The following is an 18,695-nucleotide window of genomic DNA, read 5'->3' on the forward strand; positions in this document are numbered from 1 at the left end:
CACTATGGTTATTTTACTCTCTACACATTCTCCTATAGGAATATTAATGCAGAAGGAAGATATTATCTTAGAATGGATCTTTAACCACATAAACCGAATGAAAAATTAAAAACTTATGTGGAAAAGGTCTCTGAGTTGATTCTAAAAGGAAAATTGACATTTTGTCAATTAGCAGGAATAGACCCAGCAGAAATTATAGGACCTTTTACTAATGATGAAATTGACAAATTATGGGCAGAAAATAAACCTTGGCAAAGAGCTTTAAGCAATTTTTTGGAGAGATTAACAGCAAATATCCCAAAAGCAAGAGAATTAAATCTATAAAGAGAACTCATTGGATTCTTCCTTATATTATATGGGGAATACCAATTTCTGGAGCCCCTAGATTTTATACTGAATCAAACCAATCAGGAAAGGCAGGTTATAAATAAGAAAATTTAAGTAAAGTGGCTCAAAGCCCTTATGATTCTGTCCAAAAGTCCAAATTATATGATATTCTCATGTTATTAATGGATTTTACAGAGCCTCTTAACATAGTTACTGACTCTCAGTATGCAGAAAGAATTGTTTTACTCACTGAAACTCCTGAATTTATTCCTGATGACTCAGAATCAACTTTGTTATTTATTAAGTTACAAGAAATAATCAGGAATAGGAATCATCCTTATATTTAATTCACATCTAATCCCATGTGGGTCTGCCAGGCCCTCTAGCACAATGTAATGATGAAACTGACCAACTATTGATAAGAAAGATGCTGGATGCTGGGTGGCAGTGGCACATGCCTTTAATCCCACCAATCGGAAGGCAGAGCCAGGTGGATCTCTGTGAGTTCAAGGCCATCCTGGTCTACAGAGCAAGATTCAGGACAGGCACCAAAAAAACTACACAGAGAAACTCTGTCTCAAAAAAAAGAAAGAAAAGAAAGATGCTGGAGGCCTCAGAGTTTCATTAAAAAATTACCATGTCAAGATCATTCTCTACTTGTTCTTTGTTCAACCAAATTCTACTGCCTCCAGGAAGTAACCCAAAGGGTATTCAAAGGAATGAAATCTAGCAGACAGATGTATTTTATTTTGTAGAATTTGGAAAATTAAAATATGTTCACCACACCTTAGATATATATTCAGGATTTCAATGAATGACTGCTTTGAGTTCTGAAAAGGCTGATTCTGTAATTACACATCTCTTAGAATTTATGGTCATCATGGGTATACGTGTACAAATTAAGATTGACAATGCTCCAGCATATGTTTCTAGCAAAATGAAACAGGGTTTTTTGCATATTACAATATAAAACATATTACAGGTATACCACACAATCCTATAGGCCAAGCAGTTATAGGAAGATTTAATTGAACTTTAAAGAATATGTTAAATAAACAGAGAGTGGTGATAAAGACTCCAGAAATAAATTTCATAATGCTTTATTAAATTTGAATTTTCTAAATGCTAATGAGAAAGGAATGACAGTTATGGAGAGACATTGGATAATAGAAAAAAGCTATAGAATTAAATCAGCCAGTATATTTTAGAAAAGTGTTGACCTCAGGATGGAAAACAGGATATGTGTTATGTTGGTGATGAGGTTTTGCTTTTGTTTCCTCAGGCAAAGAAAAGCTTTGGTGGATATCATCAAAACTGATAAAGGTTTGATTTGAACAAGAGAGACCTCTTAATTAGAAGAGGCGATAGTTCATCAACCAGCGTGACCATTCAATCTAAACTAATTTATAAGACTAACAAATGCTTTTCATTTGATCAGATATAATTTGCCAAAAGGGAACCTCCCAAAAGTTAGGGTTGGGGCAGGGTTTTGTTTTTGTCTTTCAGGGGAATGAAGACATAGAGATAAGGGTCTGAAGAACACTGGACAAATGAGACATCTGAAGAAAAAGGACAAATTATTCAAAAGAAGTGTCCAAGAAAAAGAGTAAATTGGTCTATTGATAAATCATATCTCCAACAGGATAAAATTTCATAAATCTTCCTAAATATTTGTTTCTGTTGTTCTCTACAGACACATAGAACAATTTTTTTTTGTAGCACCAGTTCAGTTGAAAATTAAAGCTGGCTTTAGAGTTGGAGTGTGGCTCTTTCCTTTTCTAAACCTAAGCACACCTGGTAAAGTAGAATCCAAAATTTCTGTCTCATGTCAGAAGAGCCACCTGATATAGACAGAAGAAAAACCAAAATTAGGGACTATTCTATTGCTACTAATCTCATAATCTTTTGCTTTTATTTTGATTCTCTAAAACTTTTCATAAAGTATGAATATTATCTCAAAATTTATAATATATGTTAAAATTTTTGTCATGATCATATAGAGCACTAACAAATTCTAGAAAAAGGCTTTATCTAGCTTCCTGTATGACTTCAGGTTTGAGTTTCTATCAGGTAACTAAGAATTAAGCTTTTGTGCTCTGGATATACATAACAAATATTGGTCCTTTAACCTCTGTGAGATCTGCTGCATATGATAGTTAAAATGTTTAAGTTTTCTTCAATGAACCATGACAACATCTAATAGCTATCTTTGAAGTCTCTAAAAGAATGATGTAGCCCCACCAAGATAATTCCACATGGTCTATGATAACACCACTAAGCTGACAAACACCACCTAAAAATTGGATTTGGACTACAAACTTCCCAAAAAAGTGGCTAGCTGAGATGATTCACCCTCACATATTACTCTAGCCAGGACTTGAGATAAGCCCTGCACTTTCCCATTATACAGAGACTGATTATGCAGAGACTGGACAACAAATGATACAGCTACCTCTCCTAGGACTTGACAATTAACCCAAATTTTTCTTTTCAGGATCCCCTAAAGATGTTGTCACCCTCAGATAGCAGGAAGTAATTTTAAGAACATGATGTCCACATACCTAAGAGGTGGGATGGGTGGTTCATGGTCATCTAGTGAGTTATGGATATTTGTCATTGTTTAGAGTGGTTAGTTACAAGTTGTTATTGGTAATGGTTAAAATAAAGTTGAACAAAGGAGATTAGATAAGGGGTTCTTGTTTTGAAAAAAAGAAAAATGCGGGTATAGATATGATAGGATAAAAGGGTAGATTATAGAATCTACTTTCAAAAAGCAACTACTTGTTTTAAATATTTAACATTGATATGGATCTTTGTATACAAAGTTGAGATTAGTTTTGTTAGAACACACTGTACATGCATTTCTAATATTGTTCATGGTATTGTACCTAAACACCTCATTTAATAATGCAATGCAAATTGCTAGTCATTAAATGTTATTATTACAGTCTAATTAATAAATGCAGGTTAGTAGTTAGTTGCTTATTACAATTAAACTTATAGTCATGTTAGGTATGTTTTCAAGGTTAAATAGATATATTTTAGGTAGACAGATGGTCTTCAAGCACTATAGAAATCTGAATATGGCATTAAAGATGTTTTAATAGCATAGTTTTTTTTTAATGACAATGAGACATGTCTGCTCTTGATAGCACCAATCTACTTCAGAGAAGATGATGGGCATTGAAGAAACTCCATATGTAGTTTGCTTTCTTTGTGGCAAAAGTTAGCCACTGGGCAAGAAACTGCCCTTGCCTCAACTGCTAACAGTATGCTGTTCAAATGCAACAATCAGGACACAAATGAAAGGACTGCCCAACTTTGCCAAGACAAGGTAGGACAGCCCTTCAGAAAATTCTGCTTCACAGATAAGTCTGCCAGATATTCTAGGCCTGTAGGTTGAAGATAGATGCCCCAACGTTGTAAAGGAGCCTTAGGTGACTATCTAGGCAGCCAGTTGTTTTTGTCATTTCTCACATTTTTTGGAAGTCCCTTGCTTGCACTTCCTGCGTACTTATTTCCTTCTTGGGTCTCTAATGGCATTGAAGACTTTATAGTTATAGTTTTCCTTGTTACCAGATTCAGAAAAGAAATTCACTAAAGAAATGTACAGTGTGTAAGGTTGAGAGACATAAAAAGAAAATTTTGGTAATTCAAGTTAGAACAAAATGTGAATTAGGTACAATGTTTTGGACTCACCAAAATAGGATAGATAATGGAGTATTTTTCTGAATTTGTCAAATGTTTATAGACTAGACATTGTTGATGTATTTATTGCCTGCATATATTATGTAAATATTGTACTTATTGTATATAGTTTTTCTTACATTAATTATAACCTTTTTTAAATTTTAGACAAAGAAGGGGAAATGTGATATTTTGTTTGTGCTCTAACAAATAAAGCTTGTCTGGAGATCACAGTGCAGAGCTAGCTACTAGTTAACCATAGAGGCCATGCAGTGGTGGCACAAGCCTTTAATCCCAGCACTTGGGATCTCATGCCTTTGATCCAAGCACTAGGGAGGTAGAGACAGGAAGTGATGTGGCTGGGTGGAGAGAGGAATACAAGGTGGGAGGAGACAGGAGCTCAGCCCCTCTCAGCATGAGGATTAAGAAGTGACAGTGGCTGGCTTCTTTGTCTCTCTGATCTTTCAGCATTTACCCGCATATCTGGTTCTAGGTTTCTATCATTAAAAGCAGTTAGGATTCACACTACAGACAATATGTAAGACAGTCACTTTCCACTGCTTCCAATGAATTGTATCTTGTAAAGATGCTGTGCGATAAGCTTTGGAATGGCAAGAAAGGCTGCTTTATTGTATGAATTGGGAGTACATAATTGCTATTACTTGGTTACTCAATGTTCCCCCAAAGTCTGTGCATTAAATAATCAGTTCCCACAGTGGTGGTTTGAGGAGATAGTGGAATACTAGGGAGATGGGGCCTTATGAGAAGTCTTAGCCCCGGGGAAATGCACCTTTGAAGGAGATTATGGGATCCTGAGACTCACTCTTTTGTTTTCTGGCCATAAGGTGAGCAGTTTGTTCCACCCACAAGCTCCTCATCATTGCTATTTGGCACCCCAAGAATGAAAGATCTGTCCAATCACAAGCCGTGATTCCCCAAAACCAGAAGCCCAAGGCATCCTTTTCTCTTTGTAAGTCAGTTATCTCAGGCACTTTGTCCTGGAGGCAGAGGCAGTTGACACAGTTACTGACAGAAGACGTTGGTAAGGCATTTTTAGATGCAGGTCATTTCAGGAAAACAGATTTTAAGTAAATGTACCTGTAAAGGTTGTAAGATGTATTTATTTTTCTTAAAACTATCTATATCCATGTATCTCCTGGAGAGTGTTTGTATCTCCCCAGGCATGTGTATGGTCATATTAGGACATGTAAGGCTATGTCGATCACAACTCTCTGAGTCTTTGAACCACTGTCAAAGAGAATGGAATGCAGTGGTGGGGTGATGGAAGGGAGGGATGAGAGCAGGGAGAAGAGTGGAGAATGTGTGAGAGACAGAGAGAGACAGAAAGAGAGTGGGGAGAAGAGTGGAGCATACAGAGCAGAGAGGGACAGGGAGAGTGGAGGGCGAGGGTATTCAGGTTACCTTACAATATGGAAACAGTGCATTTCAAAACAGCACAAATCAATAATGGCCGCCTAATCTATGATGTTGGACCTCCAAGGCCACAGCAAGTCTCACTCCTCTGCGCCTCCCAGGCTTCCTAACCATTGTTTGTTTTGTTTTAAAACTGGTTTCTACCAGATCCTGTGCTTCATCCCCATGCCAGGGCACAGGGACAAGTAGGCACTGTGCTTTCTGTTGTAGATCGAAGAGATTTGGATGATAACAAATAATGTTTCCTTTCACACACCAGCCTCGGAGGCACAGGTGACTCCAAAGCCCTTCAGACATTAGTCAAAGAAGTTAAAAGGGACAGAAGTTGTTTCAAAAAGACAACGACTTACAATGAGTGGGCCCCGGTTGTTTTCGCGGTACTTGTTCTGGAAGAAAATGTACACCACAGTGGCGGCCAGAGAGTAGAGAAAGGCGAAGACAGCCACGGTGACGAAGAATTCTGCTGAGGATGAGGAGTCGCCAACCAGTGCCAGCTTCTGCCGCTCCTTTCCCTCACAGGTGGGTACTTCAAAGGTCACCTGGTGCAGCCTGAAACCACCAGAGGCAAGAAGACATAATGCATTGTAGAAGATGAAATGCTCACTGTCACAGCTGCTAACGTCAAGTCAGATAAGGTTGGAGCTCCGGGAAGCATCCACCAGAGAACTCAATGACAAGGTTACAGATTCTAGCTAGCCCTGTGGAAATCAGTACCACAGAGGAGGTATTTCATCCACAGAGGTGAGAAGGGAAAGAAAATCAGAAGTGAGCACAGCCTTTGGTGAGATTCTGGCCTTTCTCTCCAAACACGGCCCAGCAGCCTTGGGTCCCGGCCTGCTATGTCTCCAGCCCCTTCCCTCAGTGCCTTGAGCTCCTCCTATCTATCTCCCACTGACTCTGCTTGCCTCCTCAGCATCCAGGCTCCACATCCTCCCTGGGGAACCCCCTGATGACGACTTACCACAGTGGTTTCTTTCCTTTTGACATTTTTATTGTATTTCTTCTTCTCTTTTAATCTTTGAAATTTTAATTATAACATTTACTCGGACATTTTTAACCTCATCACATTCCTTTATAACATTTGTGGTGTTTGTTATCAGTGAAGCTGTCTAGATAACACGCTTGATTGCTGTATATTCCTGTCTGCATTGCTTCCTCAGTGGTGACTACCAATCTCTGGGATGGCATGGGATTGGCTTTTCCACTTTTCTATGTACCACAACACTGGCTTTTATTAGGCATTCAGTACTTGAATAAACAAAGAGTCTCTAACTGTCAGGTCCTAACTTGATCAGCCTTTTAGAGTCTTTGCATCGTGAGCTCCCTCAGGAGAGCATCCAGCACAGTATAGTCCACAGTGAAGACAAATAAAATGTTTGAGCAACACTTCCTGTCCAGTCTTCAGACACCCAAGGAACACACATTACATGCATATTGCAACGATGTGAGCTGAACCAAGTGTAATTTGGTACAAGGAACCAAGATTCTTCTGAAATGCCTGCTATGCAGACACTTGGAAATCTACATTAAGGAGGCTTGTTAAGGTCACTGAAGTTTCACTTAGGAAATTGCCTCTAGAAGTAACAGTGTTCATACAGCTATTCCCAACTCATATTTAGGGAGTACTTTTTCTTACTTAGGAAAATGTAAATAATCTTTCAAAGTGTCAACTGTGCATGCAGTTTACCAGTTTATACATTAACACTAATCATGAAATAATACTACTAGCAACAGAGCTAGCTTTACAAAATGTTTCATTTGTGTTAAATTCTATTTTGAACACACCATTTAACTTAGTGTCTGTAATAAACTCTACAATGTGGGCTCTTTGCTGCCCTTCACCACTTGCAGGTAAAGAAATGGAAACTAAGAAGGATCACATAGTCTGTCTTAGGACACCCAGCTAGTTTTGGTGGGCCAGGGGTTTAAATTCATGTCTAACTCCAGAGTCTTTTTAAAAACATCCACATTAACTTGTTTATATTAGCTAATCAAGACATCAGCTCGGATAAATGCTTTCAGAAGGCGTCCCACAGGCCGCTGGGAGCAGACTTTTCAAAGGTGACATGGAGTGCGGCCCTCCTGACCCACTAAAAGCCCTAGAAGAGATGCTGCATTGGTAGCAGAAGGAGGAGATCCAGTTCCCCTAAGCTCCTCATTTCTTAAAGACATATTCTTTTTATTTTAATGTAATTCTCCACCTAGGAGGACATTTATATTGTCCACTTGTGGAAGGACTTTTTTCTTAGCAGATAAACAGTTAAGCAGTAGTATGACACAGGCATCAGGAACACTAGTTCTGCTGATTGTATCAGATTTCCTTTAGTAACCTGCTCTGTGAGAAAATGAATTAGAATGAAGAGTTAATCATATTAATTCTGAAGCAGATGATCTCAAGCCACCGTTTACCTTCCCTCCCTATCTTTAATCTGTCATTCATCAAGCATACTTTTTGACAAGCAATTCTCTATTTCACACAATGAGTGGGCGCTGGGCATGGGATGGGAAACAAGAGAGGGAATGGATTCTGCTCAGGATGAAGCTCAGTCTTAATGAGGAAAGTGGACTTTCTGAAGGAAATCCTGGCCTATTCTGGGTATTGGGTAGTCAAGGGAAGTTTCCTGCTAGAATTTATCTTTAAGCAATAGCTTCAGAAATGACCAGAAACTGTCTAGATCAAAAGCTAAGGAAGGAAAACGAGATCATTCTTTATGTTCACACAGATGACTACCCTGTGTAAAGATTCTGAGAACAGCAAATTCTCACAAGATGTAGGGAAGCTGACCTTCATGTCCCATTCATGGCTAGTGGGACTGCAAAACCTACTCCTAAGTACATAAGCAAGAGAAATGCTAACTGTGTCCACACAGAAACTAGTATAAGGTTTTTTTCTTATGCAGTGTTTTTCTTAGTGGGAAAAATGCAAACAATTCAAATGTTGATAAACTGTTTGATAAAACATGGCATGGAATGGACTATTACTTGTCAATAAAAGTAATAAAGTTCTTATACTTGCTACACCACAAAGAAACCTTGAATTTTTTTTTTTTTTGCTGAATGAAAGAAATCATACACAAAATGTCAAATACCGCATGCTTTTATTTATACAAATATTTAGAATAAGCTAATCCATGGAGCTAAAAATCAGCTTAATGCTGCACTGTAGCTGGTGATGGGAGAATTTGGCATGGTGGTCAAACATCCTAAGATTTGTGTGGGGGGTAATATGGTGGTATTTTATTTGTACTGAAATGCGATTTTAATTGTATGTTAATAAATAAAGTTGCCCTGGGGTCAGAGCTATTAGAGCCATAGCAAGAGTGTGGTGGTTAGAAGAGCTAGGTAGATTTCTGTGTGTTCAGGGATACAGCCAGCATTGGAGACATACGCCTTTAAGACCTGGAGGACGGTACTTACAGGCAGTGACGAGGCAGTCATGTGTTTGGGCTTACAACCAATGAGAAGGCAGAACAGAAAGACTATTAAAGACAGACACACAGGAAGTAGCTCTCTTTCAGGGAAGCTAGGAGCACTGCAGGAGGTAAGATTTTAGCTCTGAGCTCTGACCTCTTGGCTTTCTCTTTTACTTTGGTTCTGGGTTTCTTATTTTGATAAGACGGTTGGTTACATCTACAGGGTAATGAAGCAGTTCTAGAATCAGTTGCTATGATGGACACACACCATCCAGCTATGAAGATACTTATATTATACTAACACACTCTACATTTTAAACAGTAAATTGGGGGGCTGGAGAGATGGCTCAGTAGTTAATAGCACTTGCTACCCTTCCAGAGGATTCAAGTTTGATTCATAGCACCCGTACAGCAGTTCACAACTCTTGGTAATTCCAATTCTAGCATACACACTGGCTCTTCTGGCCTCTGAGAGCACCAGGAATGCATGAGTTACACAGACATACATATAGTAAAACACATAAATAAGAAAAGACAATAAAATTGTTGAATCAATTGGTAAGTGAATTAAATTTTTAAAATGTTACAAAACAGACAGATGAGCATGTGTCTAATCCCTGAATATGAAAGGGCCAAACACATTGAGGGAATGCAGTGTGGGTGGGGAATGCAGTGTGGGTGGGGAATGCAGTGTGGGTGGGGAATGCAGTGTGTTTGGGAATGCAGTATGGAGGGGAACTGCAATGTGGGTGGGGAATGCAGTGTGAGTGGGGAATGCAGTATGTTTGGGTAGTGCAGTGTGGAGGGGGAAGTGCAATGTGGAGGGGGAAGTGCAGTGTGGGTGGGGAATGCAGTGTGGATAGGGAAGTAGTGTGGGTGGGGAATGCAGTGTGGGCGGGGAATGCAGTGTGTTTGGGTAGTGCAGTGTGGAGGGGGAAGTGCAATGTGGGTGGGGAATGCAGTGTGGATAGGGAAGTAGTGTGGGTGGGGAATGCAGTGTGGGTGGGGAATGCAGTGTGTTTGGGTAGTGCAGTGTGGAGGGGGAAGAGCAGTGTGGGTAGGAATGCAGTGTGGGTGGGGAATGCAGTGTGGGTGGGGAATGCAGTGTGGGTGGGGAGTGCAGTGTGGATAGGGAAAGCTGTCAGATGGTGGAAAAGGAGATGGATGGTGTGAAAAGAGAACAAGAAGCAGCCAGAGACATCCACTGAGCATGGGGCGGGGCTGTGAGAATTGTGTTATAGATGTTGGCTTTCATCTGAACATTAGCAATATTGTCTCAGTATAAACAGCACCTTAAACAAAACCAAAACACAAGGTAAGCAAAACCCACATTCCCTGCTGCAGCTATTTGGAGATATGCCAGGATACGCTTCAAGATCAGTGTGTCGCCATCAAGCAGGTTCCTGCTTCTGAAGTACAGCACCTGGGGCATTCTAGCAGAGGACAGAGGCTTCAGGAGGAAAGAGATGACAAAATTAGCCTAGTTTTCTACATCACTAGTTGAATAACATTATCTCTAATGTTGATTCATCTGGTTAACTTAAATTGTTAACTGCGCTCATTTGTAAAAAGAAACAAAACCAAAATACAAACTTTATTGTGCTATTAATGCCAATGATATGTAGTGGAATGTTTGGCTTCTCTACCATTACTGATGTGAAATCAGGAGACAGAGAAATGAAAGTGAGGTTCTAAATGAGCACTTCATTTGAAGGAAAGGGTGAAGACAATTCATGAAGGAGGATGTCAGCTCAGAGTTGTTGGAGCATAATAGTTCATCCTGCATGCCTTTGAATGTTGCATGATGGTTGTCCTGGTTGTTTGTATCGACTTGACATAAGCTAGAGTCATCTAGAAAGAGGAACCTCAAATGAGAAAATGGTTCCATCAGGCTGGCCTATAGGCAAGTCTATAGGGCATCTTCTTGACTAATGATTGGTGTGGGAGGGAGTGCCACCCTGGGGCAGGCTGGGTAAACCAAAGAGAGCAAGCCAGTATGCAATGCCCACCCATGTTCTTTGTTCCAGTGTCTGCCTCCAGGTTCCCGAATGAGTTCCTTCCCTGACTTCCCGAGTTGTAAGATGAAATGAACCTTTTCCTTCTCAAGTTGATTTTGGTCATGCTGTTTAAACAAAACAATGTTGTATATCACTACACACATCTACACCTCAACTCAACATGCATGCACAGGTTCTTTTAAGCAACATGTATATATATTTGCATCTCTGTGTGTATTGTTGCAAAAGAAGAGAAGTTACCGTCAGCACATATTTTGCAGCTGCAATAATTTTCTGAGCAAACATCATTAATTTAGAAGCTAAACAAGGGACAGAAGCTGTTCCCTAGAGATAGAGCATGCCTGCTGAGAATCTGGAAGCTGTCAGGTCCACCTCTGATCTTGTGAAGAAGTAAGGAAGCAATTGCTGAGGTCGCAAAAGGAACCCAATTCAATTTGTTGATTTCAAATGTACAATTCCCTCATTCCCTTCTTGGTTGACCTGACCCAATCAAGGGGTAATTGAATTTTGCTGAGTTTTACTGCATTTTGTCTGTCAATAAAAGGCTTCCATTTTAGAGTAGTTTTTCTCTTAAAAAAATTAGCAGTATACCCATGGAGCCATTTAGAACAGTGCATGACTCTCCAACTAAACTAAAGGAGTCACCATGAGTATAAGGTTTTGAGTTTTGTTTGGAGGAATTGGAAGAATATTAAATGATCCCATCTCTTCAGCAGTTTGGAAAAGGCTGTCTGGTATTGCTTTATGAATAATGGTGTTAGTGGGCTGGGAGATGGCTCAGTGGATAAGATACTGCCGTGCACACATGAGGACCAGAGTTCTGATCAACAGCACTCACACAAAATACTGGTCTCTGGGTCCAACTGAAAGTTCTGTCCTCAAAGAGGGTAAAAAAATGATTGAGGAAGACGCCCAACATCAATCTTGAGTCCTACTTGCATGTACAAACTTACACATACACTTCACATGTGGGCCCCCACATGTGAACATACATACACAAGTGCATGTGTACAACACATGGACACACATAAAAATAACAGTATTTGTAATAACAACCAGTAACATTTTTGTACATTGAGTCACTATGCTTTATTCTCACTTGTTTGTCTTAGCAAAGCACTGTTACTCTCACTATATTACAGATGGGGAAACAGAGGCTTGAAGTGTATAGTGAGCTAGCTGAGCTCTTGTGTCTCATGGATGGCACAGATGCGTCTTGCATGCAGGCAGGTCAAAAGGACACCATTTGAATAACTGATGCCAGTTTTTGCCTCTCTGCTTGAAAGGTTACAACAAACTTGAATGTCCAGCTGAATGCTTATGTTAAAATGAGCAAGCCAGCTGCTCCACACTATCTCATCCAATGGCAAAAACTCATCAAATAGGTGGAGTTTATGTGGAATAAGATTCTAAGACATTGTTCATTATGCTACCACATTGAAGTGTGTGCATTAAAAAATATATACTCAGCCATGCTAGTTGGAACTCTGCACACTGACCAATATAACATCATGAAAACCTTCCTAGATCCCATATCTTACCAGGACTTGTTCTCCTCCCTGTCTCAGAAGAAGCAGGGGGCAAGTGATCTGAAATTGTGGTCCTAAGAGTGCTTCTGTGTAGAAAGTGAGGCACTGTGTAGTGTCCAGCACAGGCCCAGCTCTAGGGAGCAATGGACCATGACTGAACGGTGACAAAGCTTTTGAGATTCCTGCAGTGTCTTTCAGCAGGTGGAGCACACACAGGTCTAAGGCCCTACTAATCCAAGAGTGAGGGTCTGAGTGATAGACAGTGAAGCCATCCTCCAAGCGCTGTGAAAGTCCAAGGCAAAGTGGAAGTCGAGCTGCTGTGCTCCATTTCAATCATTCTGTAATCAGAATGGCAGTGGGTAGGGAAGACCAGAGGGCCACTGACAGATCATGGCGCCTCACCTGTTCTATAGCTTTACTCTTTTCTCTGGGACTTTCAGTTCTTAGGATGGGGCTCCGCTTTACTGTTTATCATTTGTTTCTCTCTCCCTAGTTTGCAAGTTTCTGATTTTAGAAGATTTTTCTTTCTTTTTGCTAGATATGTTTGTGTATATGTGTGAGGAAAGGTTTTGTTGCATTTACATACATGTACACACTGACTTACTTAGCTAATATGATTCACTCCATAAGTTACTACTACCCCAGGGGTTCACCTCTTTCACAGACTACATCTCCATTCTTTCTCCTAAGTGTCCCTCCCAGTTCACAGACAATAGAGTTGAAGCTCAGTCATTTGGGAAGACTAGTTGGAGATCACGCTGCTGACATAAGGAAGAGCCCAGACTTCCTGACACCCATCTTTGAGTTGTTTGCATTGGTCCAAAGTCTATTTGTAAGTTTTCGACCACTGTGCTCCACATGATGCTCAACTCCTTTCATTCAGGGAGATTCAGGGAACACATATATCTATCATTAGAGGCCCTAGGACAGAGTCAACGACTTCGTCTAGAAGGTTGGGAAGGACGGACCTCTGTTTGCGACCTCAGGTTTTCTTATTGTGTCTGAAGGATGGTGTTTGGTGCTGCTATTTAGGGAGCTGACTGATTTCACATCTGCTTCTGTTAGATGCCAATCACCAGTGGACATTTATTGAGTCCAAAATACTCCAGACATGATGCCAGAAGCTTTTCCACGTTATCTCATTTAAATCTGAAGCACTGATATCAGTGCTCAGATTGTCTCATTATCCCCTTTACTAACAAATGGGGAGACTTACTGACATAATGGTTTCAAGAGAGTTTGGGGACTGTGACCATCTTAAGCTAGCTCTAAAGACATATATTTAAAGAAGGTTATTGTTGATGCCACTTACACTTCAAAAGACTTATTTTTATTCTGTGGTCAAAGTCTGGGGAAACTGCTTCCACCTAAGAGTCTTTGGTTAATGTCTGTTTAGGATGGAAATGGTATGAGAGTACACAGTAAAGTTTGAATACAGCCCTGAGAAATTCTCCCATACCACGGGGAGAACTGAAAATGCCCTAGCAACTAGGCTCAGGTTGCTTAAGATAGAAAAATCTCTTCTCTCATAGGTGAATGGAAAACTGTTATCAGAATGCAAGGCTCACTCACTGGAAGTTGCCCTGAGGACCAGAGTACCTAGAGAACCTTGGAGAACAAGAGTTACTGCCAGGCTTTCTGCAATGCCAAAGCAGAACATAAAACAGCCCAGTACCAACATCCTTCTCACAGAGCCTTGGGGTGAGGCAGCAGGCTTTGAGATGATGCTTTCTCCACCCAATGTGCTTGACCTCAATGATGGAGTTCAGCTTTTTCATCTTCGTGGTATGGCTTAGGCAGACAGAATCATATTTGCACACGTTTGATACTAACCTTGATTAAATACAAAGCAGTCTGATCATCAAGGTTTGTAACAGCAGTGTCTACTCACTAGAAATTAGTTCTTCAAAAAGGATAAAAAACAGTGAAAGACAAAATGTTCTTCAAAACAACAGGGGTGCTTGTCCCCGATTCGCTTATACATGAACTGTGTTTATTGTCACCACAGAAGGAACTTTCTGTTACTTTTTGTCCTCTTCACTTTATTGTTTTTTCCTCCCACAGGAAACTGAGTGAGATGTTGGAAAATGTAATCAAGGTTACTGCAAACAATACTCCTTTCTGCATCATTAACTGTATTCATACATGTGAGGCTAAAAAACTCTTGCCCACTCCCCAGCTCCCAGAAAAGAGATCCCATCTTTTCATCAAAAGATATTTTGTTGGGAACAAAGAACTCTCCAAATTTTAACAGACACACACACACACACACACACACACACACACACACACACCCCCACACTCCCCCACACACGCATTTGCATTGGAATTTTTGAAATGAAACAGAAGCCTGCAGGTAATTAAAAAGAATGGTTCTGCAGAGGCAAGGTATGGCCAGGAGTTGAACTGAGAGCAATAAAGCTATAAAAACCTTATGATGACTCACAAAGAGATATCTCTGTGCTCACCAGCTATGATTTATTCATTTTGGTTTCTTCAAATAGAATTTGAGTAATAGAAAATTCAGATGGCTTCTCCATTGCCAAAGTAAAATAGATAATAAGGTTACCCATTTATCTGAAGTAAAATTCATCTCTTGTTGGTCCTCTTTGGTACTGTACCCAAGTAAGTTGTGAGGGAAAAAATAGTTCCAGAGAGTTTTTAAAAGGATCTTGGATGTTCAGCTGAAAACCTGAACATATGCTCATTTTATTTGATTGCTAAAGAAAGATTTTGTGAGTAAACCATCCAAAAGATTTGAATGAAATGTATTTGCAACATTCAAAAATATACTACTATGATGAGGGAGGGCACAGTCTCTCCCAGCTGACATTTGATTTAAATTCAAGTAAAATGATTTGATTCATTAATTCTGTGAAAAGTACAGATATGTTTGAAGAAGAAAAGTACAATAATTTTCTTCCACGGATCAACCTAAAAACATAAAACACAAAGGGGCATCAGCCCACTCTGTGTTTGTATGCGCATGTGTGCAGGCGAGGGTGTATCTTGGGTGAAATCCTCAGGAACGCCATCCACCTTCTTTTGAGACAGGGTCTCTTACTTGCCTAGAACTTGCCAGTTTGGCTAGGTTTGCAGGCCCCCATTCCTGTTTCCCTGGTGCTGCAGTTACAAGCACACACCACCACGCCTCGCTTTTGCCCAGGAGTTCTGGGACTGATCTCAAGTCCCACACTTGTGCTGCAAGCACTTTGCTAGCTGAACTATGTCAGCCCACATACTTTTATTGCAAGATGCCCAAAACATCTTTTAAAGAAAGAGTTGTCATAGTCTTAACAGTTATAGGATCTGTATAAATATGATGGATGAGTTACCACATTGTACAGGTTACCATACAGAGATACATAACAAAGAAACTAAAACAATTTCCTAAATAGTTCATTGGTGAATGCTTTGAATATTTTATACTAATTTCTCATGTTTAGTTTCCTAAAGCCAAAAATGATTTAAAAGTTTATCATTTTGGTGGCTGGTGGAAAATGGAAATAATTATATTTTAAAGTGTTCAGATCTGGACTGTTTCACTGAAGTCCTTCCCCCTGCCACTACTAGCCTCATCTATCCTAGTCCCCAGGACAACGTGCAGTTGAGACTCAAGCACCAGTCCAGCCAACGGCACGCTATTTCCAAAACACCAGAGTGCTTGTAGCCCTAACACACAGTGTGTTTGTTCCTGTTTCCTGCCCATTGTAAAGCTCTCCTTTGGTGGTTTTCCCATCAGCTCGAAAGGCAACAAAAAGAATCTCTGCCAACCATGAGCTATATGACAAGTGTCATGTCTCTCTTGTTTGCTTTGTTCCTCTGCTTTGGAGCTGAGGTTCAAGTCCAGAGCTCTATGTGCTCTACAACTGATCCCATATCCAGAGCCCTCTCTTTATTGTTGAAAGCTCTGATTTTCTCAGAAAATAGAAAAAGGAGAATTACCAGTCTCACAATGTCTTTCTATGAGGCCCAGGTGTGGTAATGGGGCACAGTGTTCTTAGGGAGCTTGGATGTAGATGCCACTAATGTTCACTATGTAAACGTTCTAATTCTAAATTAAATGGAAAGTTTAGTTAATACAGTTGACTTTAAAATCCAAATGCTTTTGTAAAGTTTCAATGGCCTACATATCCTTTAAATGCAGGATTGAAACCAAAACCATTGACACAGCTCACAAGAAAATCCTAATATGGTTCTTGCCTACTTCTTTGCTACAGTCAAACCCAGTAGCTTTTTGTTTTCTTATAAAATTATCCACTCATTCACCACACATTTAGTGCCCTTGAACCCCTACCAATGTCCAGCTTCCTGTCTTTGTTCGAGTCTCAGCCCAAAAATATCTCCACCTGATCACCCAAGCTAAAGAACACATTCCTGCTATAGCCATGCTCCAGTGATCATCTTGTTTCATGCCTTTCATTGCCTTGCCTCTGCATGAGGAAACCCTACTGATTGTGAATCCGTGTTTCGCTTTTCTCTCCCACTAGACTAATGGTTCTCAATCTGTGGGCTGTGACCCCTCTGACAAACCTCTATCTCCAAAAATATTTACATTACATTTCATAACAGTAGTAAAATCAGAGTTTTGAAGTAGCAATGAAAATAATTCTAGGTTTGGAGAGCAACACAACATGAGCAACTGTATTAAAGGGTCGAAGCATTAGGAAGGTTGAAAACCATGGCTCTAGACTGAGAGCAGGACGTGGGGACAAGGATCTTGTTCTGCTAAATCTTTATTACTGAGAACCTAGTCACATTGGTTTTGTGGTAAACAGTCAGTAAATATTTGTTAAGAGAGGAGAGAAGGAAAGGAGGGAGGGAGTTCATCAAATTATTAAAAGGTCTTTTATCTAGAAGAAAATCCTGCTTCTGTAGGAAGTAATGGCTATGTGCTCTACAAGAGGAAAGCAGGACTTGGAGGTGAAAGGACTTGATCAAAGCCATATGGTGAAAGTTCCACAGTTCCATAGTTCTAGCTCCCTGCTACAGGTTTATTGGAACTTCCACCACTCCATTTCCAGGGAGGAGAAATTCCTAGTGTTTCAGGGAAAAGACACAAGGACAAGAAGAAAAGATGGGATCCATGGGGTCCTCTGAGCTGGGGACTCTGTTGGAGAAGCTCCTCAGAAACCTGCCCTCCAGACATTCCCAGCAGATGATCCCATCCTCTACCCATGCAGCACAGCTGCAGTTCTGAGTTCTCCCCAGAAACAACCAAGTAGACTTGGTCCTTCCCCAGACTATCTTCCCACTATATGTCTCATCTGCAATATACTAATTCACTCATCAACTTCACAATGGGCGTTATGCTAGGAATTACAGATTCCATCATAAACAACATGGAGATGATTTCTGCAATCAGAGCTTTGTTCTAATGCAAAGGGTACATGAATGATCTATTCCAAAAGATGGCAGTGGCTGTTAGGATGGAGGCTTTCTGGGCTTATGCCAGTCTAGGTCTCCCAGGGGACTGGTTGCTTAGTTGAATTATAGAGAAAAGTTTAGTGTTAAGAATAAGAGCCCAGGGAACTGGGGAAATGACAGATTGGAGGGTTCTAGACTGGAGCTAAAGTATGTGCAATTCATGTTAGGAGGGGGAGACTGCATTTCCTTAGGAAATTTTGCCATTGTTGATGGTAACAGTAACAGAAGGGGCCACTGGGTGTTGATTGCTGTCATTCGTGCTAGCCACTGTGCTCCACGCCCTGAATGTTGTAATTCCTACATCCCTATGACAGCCCTGAGAGGCAAATCACTGTTATCCTTATTCTATAAATGGGGACACTTGAAGCTGAGCACAGGGGAGGACAAACCAATGTAAGTGGTCTGCCAACAGTTCTGACTGCCAGGTGAGTGTTCTTCCTCCTGAGTCTGCTACACACACTCAGGCCAGATGCTATTGAATCTCCTCCAGGCATTCATCTGAACCAGTTTCTTGTACACCACGTGGTGAGGAAACAGGTAGACTTTGAGAATAGTGTACATGAGAAGCTAGTTCTCTAAGAATCCATTGCTTAAACAAAGAGACAGCTTGTCAATGTACTTGAAACTCTCAAAGGAAGAGCACTCCAGCTGCTTCTCCAGTGTCTGAGGTAGAGGCTGACCTTCAGCAAAAAGGCCAGAAGAATGTAAGTGTATGCATGCTTGTGTGAGCCTGAGCCTGTGTGTCTGTGTTAGAAGACTTTCTCCAAGGCATTCAATGGAAAATATTCTAGAAGAGAAAATAATTTTAGCACAACTATTACTTAACTAAGGGGAAATGATTTTTCTTGTTCAATTAGTTT

General features: G+C 40.4%; 1 protein-coding gene across 2 annotated transcripts in view; it reads right to left on the reverse strand.

The window, feature by feature from the left end:
• Positions 1-18,695, reverse strand: part of Synpr (synaptoporin) — a 359,507-nt gene that overhangs the window by 65,371 nt on the left and 275,441 nt on the right. For both annotated transcript variants that reach the window (XM_006975084.4, XM_006975085.4), the window contains one exon: positions 5,799-5,997. In XM_006975084.4, coding sequence (XP_006975146.1) covers positions 5,799-5,997 — 199 coding nt within the window. The remainder of the gene's footprint in view (positions 1-5,798; positions 5,998-18,695) is intronic.

The sequence above is a fragment of the Peromyscus maniculatus genome, chromosome 9 (genome assembly GCF_049852395.1).
Source record: "Peromyscus maniculatus bairdii isolate BWxNUB_F1_BW_parent chromosome 9, HU_Pman_BW_mat_3.1, whole genome shotgun sequence".
Taxonomy (NCBI): Eukaryota; Metazoa; Chordata; class Mammalia; order Rodentia; family Cricetidae; genus Peromyscus; species Peromyscus maniculatus.